General features: G+C 35.8%; 1 protein-coding gene and 1 long non-coding RNA gene across 2 annotated transcripts in view; one reads left to right on the top strand and one right to left on the bottom strand.

Moving 5' to 3' along the window:
* LOC107675693 (collagen alpha-1(XXVII) chain A) overlaps nucleotides 1-4,623 on the top strand; it is a 75,185-nt gene extending 70,562 nt beyond the window's left edge. The window contains exons 50-59 of the mRNA XM_016470109.1: nucleotides 350-403; nucleotides 510-545; nucleotides 635-652; nucleotides 757-792; nucleotides 967-993; nucleotides 1,168-1,233; nucleotides 1,693-1,861; nucleotides 2,004-2,113; nucleotides 2,243-2,443; nucleotides 3,775-4,623. Of these exons, the coding sequence (XP_016325595.1) occupies nucleotides 350-403; nucleotides 510-545; nucleotides 635-652; nucleotides 757-792; nucleotides 967-993; nucleotides 1,168-1,233; nucleotides 1,693-1,861; nucleotides 2,004-2,113; nucleotides 2,243-2,443; nucleotides 3,775-3,921 (864 nt within the window). The 3' untranslated portion in view covers nucleotides 3,922-4,623. The remainder of the gene's footprint in view (nucleotides 1-349; nucleotides 404-509; nucleotides 546-634; nucleotides 653-756; nucleotides 793-966; nucleotides 994-1,167; nucleotides 1,234-1,692; nucleotides 1,862-2,003; nucleotides 2,114-2,242; nucleotides 2,444-3,774) is intronic.
* Nucleotides 4,624-6,696: 2,073 nt separating this feature from the next.
* LOC107675735 (uncharacterized) lies at nucleotides 6,697-8,466 on the bottom strand. Its single transcript, XR_001632630.1, has 3 exons — nucleotides 8,319-8,466; nucleotides 8,141-8,200; nucleotides 6,697-7,030 (listed from the first exon to the last, which is right to left on the bottom strand). It is a non-coding gene; the product is annotated as an uncharacterized LOC107675735 (long non-coding RNA).
* Between the last annotated feature and the right edge of the window lie 8 nt (nucleotides 8,467-8,474).

Raw genomic sequence — 8,474 nt, 5'->3', positions numbered from 1 at the left:
ACCACACACACACACACACACTCTCTCTCACTCTCTCACACACACACACACACACATGCACACTCTCTCTCTCACACACACACATATCCACACTCTCTCTCTCTCACACACACACACACACACACACACACACACACACACACACACACGTCTGGTTTGCTATCCTTGTAAAGACTCTCCATAGGCATAATGGTTTTTATACTGTACAAACCATATATTCTATCGCCCTACACCAACTCTATCTATCTATCTATCTATCATACATAAGTAAGTATGCACAAAGAACTAGTCTGCCAATTTTGGCAGATTTTATAGTGTTTTTGTTGTAATATTTCCATGTTGGTTTCAGGGTAGAGGGGGTTTAGCTGGACCTGTCGGTGTGATTGGCCCTATCGGTAGTCCAGTGAGTATAAGTCACTTCTTCACACAGCTATAGTGAACCGTGAGTGTGTTCATACCTGCTGTCTGACCCTCAGCTGACCTCTGCTCTCACACTGACATCTCTGTAGGGCCCGAGAGGAGACACTGGCAGCAAAGGAGAGATGGTGAGACATGATTTATTCTTTCTCTTCAGATCTTGATGTCGCAGGAAATCTTACAGGTTTCTCATAAGCACATTCTTTTTTTCACACAGGGTGTTCAGGGACCTCGAGTGAGTCTACAGTCACAGACACAGCATTTCCCATCATCAGCTGCTTGGGTTTATTTTAAGGCCACTTGTTTGTTTCTAACTTGTTTATTTGTGTGTTTTTCCAGGGTGCTCCTGGACCGCGTGGACGTCCTGGACCTCCGGTATAAACACACACTTCTTTCTTTTAATAGACTCTCTCAGAAACACACATATTGTTCCTAAACCATACTAACCCCACACACACATACACACTTATCTCTACTTTGTTTAAAAAATGTCAGTAGAATTCATCATGATGGTTATGAGCAATTGTTTTATTATTTCTTTTTCTACAGGGTCCACCGCGAATCCCACTGGCTTTGGTGAGAATTTTCACTAACTTTATTTATTTATGTAGTTGTTTATTTATTTATTTGTTGATTATTTATTTATTTATTCATTGATTCTTTTGTTTTTATTAATTCATTCACACTTTCAGTGTTATATTCCGTACATCTGTGTTTTTTATAGTTTGCTCATGTGCATGTATGTTTTAGAAACAGGATTTTGGTCTTGGATTGGCCCAGCCAGTTTTTATGGAGATGCACACACAGAAAATAGAGGTGAGATCATTCAGACACACACATACATAGATACAAAGGACATGAACTGTGTATTTGAAATACTACACTATTGCAGTGTTCTAAGAACGTTTTTGTCAATGTTCCCATTAAGTTATGAAAATGTTACTACTTCATTTTTTTTAAACATTTCTTTTTATTTTTTTGTTTTGTTTTTTCAAACATTAGGGGAATATTACTTTTAAATGTTATCTGAACATTCCTAAACAAAATGTTATATGAACGTCCAACTAAAACCTTTCAGAAATAAAACATTGCAATGAGCTATGTATAAATAATGTTTTCGTACTAATGTTTTGGGAACATTAGTAAAGCCTAGATACATCTGAATGAACATTCTGTTAACATTACAAGAAGAAGGTTTGTTCACACCTTTGGTTACCACGTCCCGTGGTTAGCGGTGTAAAGGGTGTTTTAAAGGCTGTCTCAATGCTCTCTCAGGGTCGGGGTCTGATGGACATGCCCATGTTGGATCAGGCTCCAGAGATCCTGCGGACTCTCCATTACCTGAGCTCTCTGGTCCACAGCCTGAAGAACCCGCTGGGCACACAAGATCACCCCGCTCGACTCTGCAAAGACCTGCAAGGCTGCCGGGACACGCTCTACGATGGTGCGTGTGTGTTGAGGTTCTTTGTAGTGCTAAATCCCACCAATGGCATCTGTAGATAGATGTAATAATTTAGCATTTATCATTTTCACCGTTTCAAATTGCAAGTTATGTTTTTGCTACAATGTGTTTTGTCATTTGTCAGGCACTTATTGGATCGACCCAAACCTGGGCTGCTCCTCAGACTCTATAGAAGTGACGTGCAATTTCACCGGCGGCGGACGCACCTGCCTCAGGCCCATCACCACAGCCAAGGTTCAGCTTTCAGATCATCTGCATTATTTCGTATTTGATAAATGCATATCCTCGTGGCTTGAGGTGATATGTTTAGAAAAGAAGTTCCTAATCTGTTTATAATCGTGCTGCTTCATTGGCTGGTTGCAGCTGGAGTTCAGTGTCGGACGCGTTCAGATGAACTTCCTGCAGCTGCTGAGCGCCGGAGCGGAGCAACGAATCACTATCCACTGCTTGAACGTGACAATCTGGAGCCACGCCCCCTCTGAGCCTCCGTCCCAGAATGCAGTTCGGTTCCAGGCGTGGACCGGAGAGACGCTGGAGCCGGATGTGTTAGGAGACAACTGCTGGGTGAATATTACTTTCAAAAATCTCTCTCTAACTAACCAGAACACCTTAGCAACCTTCACTTCAAAACACCCACAGCACACTTTGCAACATGTGCAAGAAAAAAATCTTGTCTCCAAAACATAACTGTTTCTGTCAAGGTGCACGTTAAATTGAGTCTGATTAGTATATCAGAGTTTTATTATATATGTCAAATGCAGGATTTTGATATTCATGAATTATATATTTTTTATATTATGTATTTATTTCATTATTTTTTTAAATAAAATATTATAAAATAGTATTATTATTTATAAAATAATATTCTTAATTTAATTTTTTATTTATTTATTACATTTTTTTTATAAATTCTTTTTTATTTTTTATTGCCAAAGTATCACAGAAAAGCATAATTAAAGAACAAATGCAAATGTACAGACTTGAACATATGGAACTAGGAACAAGGAATGAAAATCACAAATGATAACAATTATATAAAAAAATGTTATGTTATAAATAATCATGAATAATCTGATCTTTTGATCGGCATCCAACAAGATCAAAATAAAAAAAATGACATTATACGGTTACTTTTATTTGCCTGATTATCCAAATATAAATAAATTATACATTTAAATGTGTATTTTAATTTAAATAAATTTTAGTAATGCATTTTTAAAAACATGATTATTAGGTGCTTTCAGTAATTCTTTCCTCCATAAGAATGGCATTTTTAGCAGAAAACCTCTGCTTTTGAAAACAAAAAAAGTTTTGTTGCACACAATGTGACTTGCAGGCCATATTTAGGGTTCTTGATAATAAAAAATAATAATTAAATAATAATAAAAAATAACATAAAAATACATCTCAGCTAAATATATTGCTTGCATAATTTATTTTAACTTTAAATTTTAAATTTAAAAAGGCCGCACAGGTTTAGTCCAATATTACTTATATAATATTATGGTATTTAATAATATTTTGAATTAACTTTTATTTTTATATTTTCTGTTTTCATTTTTAAAAGTTTTAGTAATTTTGTTATTGGATTTTGTTATATTTATTCTTTTTTTTTTAATAGTTCTGTTTCACTTTAATTCATTTTTATTGTTATTTCAGTTGTAGTAATTTTAATACTTCAACATAAACATTAATTTCTGTTTGTTGCCAAGGCAACATTTAAAATTTTTCATGTAATATTTATATTTTATTTTATTTCAGCTTTATTTCCATTAACAAGAACCATTTTTAATAGTTTTGTTGTAGTTAACAATAACAACACTGGTTTAGTCATGAATTATTTCTGAAATGTATTTATGCATGACATCACTGATCATGTGCTTTGTATTACACAGCAACTAAACGGGCGCTGGCAACATGCTGACTTCCTGTTCCGGGTGTCGGACCCCGCCTTACTTCCTGTCGTACGCATAAGCAACCTACCAAAGACAACGGCCTCATCGCGCTTTCACGTAGAAGTCGGACCTGTGTGCTTCCTTTAGTGTGTGTGTGTGAGATTGTGAGTGTGTGTGCACTCGTCAAACACACACCGGCCCCGCCCACAGCCTGCCCCCTTCAGCATTCAGCCACTGATTGGACTGCAGAAACAGAAAGAGGTGGTGTGGGCGGGGCATTGGGGGATTTAGCACTAGAGACTCCTACAGTCTAAAGGAAATCCCGCCTTTACCAGCCACGGATGTCCAATCAGATTTGACTCCTCTAGAAACAAGCCAATCATCTCGCAGGGAGGAACACTCAGAACATCCGGGACACCCTCTGTCTTTCCCTCTTCTCTTTCTCTCTCAGCCTGTTTCTTTGGTGCTTGCTTTCTTTCAAATTAATAATAATAATAATAAGTTATTATAATACTTGTACTTTTATAATAAGAATCAACAGTTTATTGAAGAGATGAATTAAGATCATTGGGAGGTATAATATGTACATATACACTTATTGTTTAACTGATCTTTTTTATGGTAATTTTGTCACATGTAAAAAAAAAAAAAGAAATGCTAAAGTGCAATAGGAAAATGAAGAAAAAATAATTGATTATTGATTATATTATTAAGTGTGTCTCATTAAGGAAGGTTATTCAGGGGTGTTGTCAGTCGAACATATCATTTTAACACTCCATCAGACAGGGAAGTGTGTGTGTGTTTGTGTAAATGAGTTTTGGAAGTGACTGTGAATGTGTGTGTGTGTGTGTGTGTGTGTGTGTGTGTGTGTGTCAATGCAACAAGGCTTTCTTTTGACTATGCAAAATGTACTTTTAATTTATTTTTCTTTTGTAATTTAACTTTTTTTTTATTGAAGAGAAAAATAAAAATAACTTTTTGACAAAGGCATTTCTTATGGAAGCTTGTTTCCGATAAAAATAAAATAATTATTGTGACTTTTTATCTTTTCTGAGACAAAAAAAGGTCAGAATTGGCAGGATATTAACTTGAAATTCTGAGTTAAAAAGTCAAAATTATGAGATGCGAACATGAAATTGTTAGAATTCTGAGTTTGTATCCCGCAATTTTTGTCGCAGAATAAAAATGTAAAAAGATATTGTAATTGCAACTTTTTATCTCAACATTCAGATACTTTTCTTGCAACCCTGGGGGGGGGGTACTCTCAAGCACAAAATATCACTTTAGATTTTTGGGTAAAATATGACTTAGTCGTGTTCTTGACAGTTTTTTTGTGAGATTCACCCATTGCAGGTTTATCTCGGTAACAATGGTGCTAATTGGAAGCTGTTGTAAAGTCAATGCTTTTGTTTAGTGCCGACCCACCCGATCCGCGGATATAACCGCCATCCGCGCATCACTAGTGCCCGTGTTATTCTGAATGATGTTAGTGTGAATTTTGTGTACTTTAAAGGTGCTCTCAGAAATACAGGCCAAATCCAGATGTGCCGTTCAGTCTGAGCGTTTGCAGCACATCTGCGCAGACCTGCATGTTGAATGCACTACGCGATAAGCTTGTGTGCTTTCCTCTGTGGTACAGAACAGTTTCGTACTTTCACCTCACTAGCACAAACAACAACTAATGCCTTTTGTAAGGGAGAACATTTCTGTAGCTAGAATTGTCATCAGAAAGTGCGTCGTCATTCGCAAATAATGGTCGTAAACTCGATACATGCGATATATTGCGTTCCCTACAGCAAGGAAACAGCAGTGATGTTCTGTTCGAAGCTTTTTGTTCCTTTATTCTTCATGACCGTGTGTATAATTCTGCAGGCTTTGATGTATACAGTCAGTGAGTCCCTTTTGCTAATTTAATGTTATTTAACTTTTACAAACGCGCTTTTAACCAAATTCTCTGTTGTGACAGAGTTTCTCTCCAGGTAACTTAATTATCCGTATGCCAACTGCTCTTACGGTTGATAGATTTATTTTATGTGTAAATTTGGGGTTCCAGAGAACAATATATTGCTTTTTTCGATCTGTTTTTATTTTTCTATCCTGTTTATTTTTGTCTATAGTATTAATAATGATAATAATCTAAAGCCGTACTGTACCAGGACTGTGTTCTATATTATTTCTAAAGTTCTAAAACATGTGAACGTTCCGTGTCAGAAGGTTGGAATTCTGATTACCTCGATGCTCTGCCATTTCTGTTTGTGAAAATTCACCTCTCAAATTCAAGGCTCAGTAATCTCATCGCTTCATCGTATAGTCCTCCGTTTTGCTCAGTGTTGTTCTTCGCGTCAGTTTTCCGTACTTGGTTAAATATGTGGATTCTCAATTGGAATTAATGCTTACATAACCCAATAAAGATGTTCTTACACCAAAATCTGCATTTGGTGTGGTTTTGTTTCCCAGGATCACACCGAGGGGAAAAAAATTATAATTTCATGCCACATGTATTCATTTGTCCATTTATTAAAAACATGCAACATTACCGAAAAGGTTCAATACAAACCTTTATTTTGTATTTTAGACTTGATTTACAGTGATTGCTTGTTGAATTGTTTAATACTAATACTATAGAGACAGTCAGGCACTGACAAGATCTCTAAAACATACTAAAACTTCAAAAAAAACAATGTGTTGCAACTGCAGCAATTTGAATTTAAAATGAGTCGCATTAAAAACATCTATGACCTGGTTCTACATCCAAATAAATGAGTGGTATTTAACCTGATGACGGTTTCACCCACTTTACTGGCACATATTAAGTGCTTACAAATACAGTACACTCTAAAAAAAAAAAAAAAGTCTGTAAAAATATAAGCCCATTATATTTTCAAGTTTATTGTTTTTATTATTTGAAGTACTATTTGGCAAGAATGTAGAATGTTCTAGGGTGAAAAAACAAACACACACACACTGGCCTCAAACTATCACCTGATAAACTACTCTGTACTATCCTCCTTTCTTTCTTTTCTCAATAACAAACTTCAAGATTGACAGACAGTGTTGATCCGTACCTGCTCTGAATGATGTCAAATGTATTTGAATAGACTCACTCACGCTGTAGTTCTGCATATGCACTTTATAAAAGAAAGTGTGCAAGAACTACAAAAGCCATGATGATAAATGGGGCGTGTCCTTAACTGGAGGGGGCGGAGCCATTGAGCTCGTGTCCACAGAGAGCATGTTCCAACAGCAGGTGTGATGCCTACAAGACACATTTCAATCAACCAATTACTGCTCAGCTGACAATGTTATTATGTAAACTGGAAACCTGTTAAGTCATTGAATTAAAGCTGAAAAAGCATTTTATTACCTCTGCAACTGAACTGAAATAAGTTTAACTACTAAAATTACTAAAACTAACTACAATTACTAAATTTGCTGTGTGTGTGTGTGTGTATGTGTATATATATATATATATACAGAGAGAGAGAGAGATAAAAATATAAATTACAAAAAACATAAAATCACTAAAACAACTGAAAATTAAAACTAAATCTAAAAAAAATTCAAGCTAATTCAAAATATTAATAATACTAGTATAAATAATATTAAAATACTGATAATTGATAACAGGGGTGTATGAGACCAGTATAAAACTTTAACACAAATTAACATTACATAACATTTTTATGTTTTATGATTTTATGTTCATAGGCATCACATTACTGATGTGAACAGGGCCGTTTCATGTCGTCTTTAAAAGCGTTAGATCTCTTACACTGCAATTTTGATCATCCTAAATCTTCTCGTCTCAACTGTATCAACTTGATCACAGATATTTATTATTACATAAAATATTACACAACTTAATGAATTACAATTGCTTTAAAATATAATCTGCAACAGCAGAAACAGCATCAACTCAGTCTTAAAATAACATGCAGTAAATGATAATCTTCTAATTAATAATGATAATAAATAATTCTTCTTCTTATCAATGTTGAAAACAGTTGTGCTGCCTCATATTTTGTTGGAAACGGATTAATTTCAAGTTCAAAAGAACATCATTTATTTGAAATAGAAATCTTTCGTAACATTATAACTGTCTTTACTGTCACTTTTGCTCAATTTAATGCCTGCACGTTTGTGAACCCCATTCCTCTGGGCTCTGTCAGTCAATGATATTATATGGTCACACAGGAAGTACACGTGCCATTATTGATGAACAGTGTCCTGTTTCCATCGTTACACAATCAGTCAATATACAGAGCAGAGGGACATAAAGAGGGCCAAAACGCTCAAAAATAAAAATAAGATTTTTTTTTCCAGGTTATTAAAAGCATTTAATAACACGAATGAGACTGAAACTCACTGTGTTGTGACCATTCCTCCCAGAGATGCTGAAGTTCCTCATCATGCTCATGAGTGTGATCTGGAGTAAAACACATCAAAAACAACTTTTTAATCACTCTGCACTTCCAAGAGGTTCAGAAGACTGTTAGAGTAATAAATGAAGCGTTAAGAGAGAAACACTTGAAAGGGTCCCGTACCGTCGCTGTGCTGGGACAGGAGCTGCCGCAGCTCTCGCAGGGCTCTCGTCAGGTTCTCCAGCTGGTCGTGGAGGTGGATGTTCTCCTCGATCAGAGCGTGGATGGTGTCCTGCAGCTCAAACGCTCGACAGCACACACTCAGCAGCAGCAGCAGCA

This window comes from Sinocyclocheilus anshuiensis, unplaced genomic scaffold (genome assembly GCF_001515605.1).
Source record: "Sinocyclocheilus anshuiensis isolate Anshui unplaced genomic scaffold, SAMN03320099.WGS_v1.1 scaffold708, whole genome shotgun sequence".
NCBI classification, from domain to species: domain Eukaryota; kingdom Metazoa; phylum Chordata; class Actinopteri; order Cypriniformes; family Cyprinidae; genus Sinocyclocheilus; species Sinocyclocheilus anshuiensis.
This window is presented reverse-complemented; position numbering and strand designations above follow the sequence as displayed.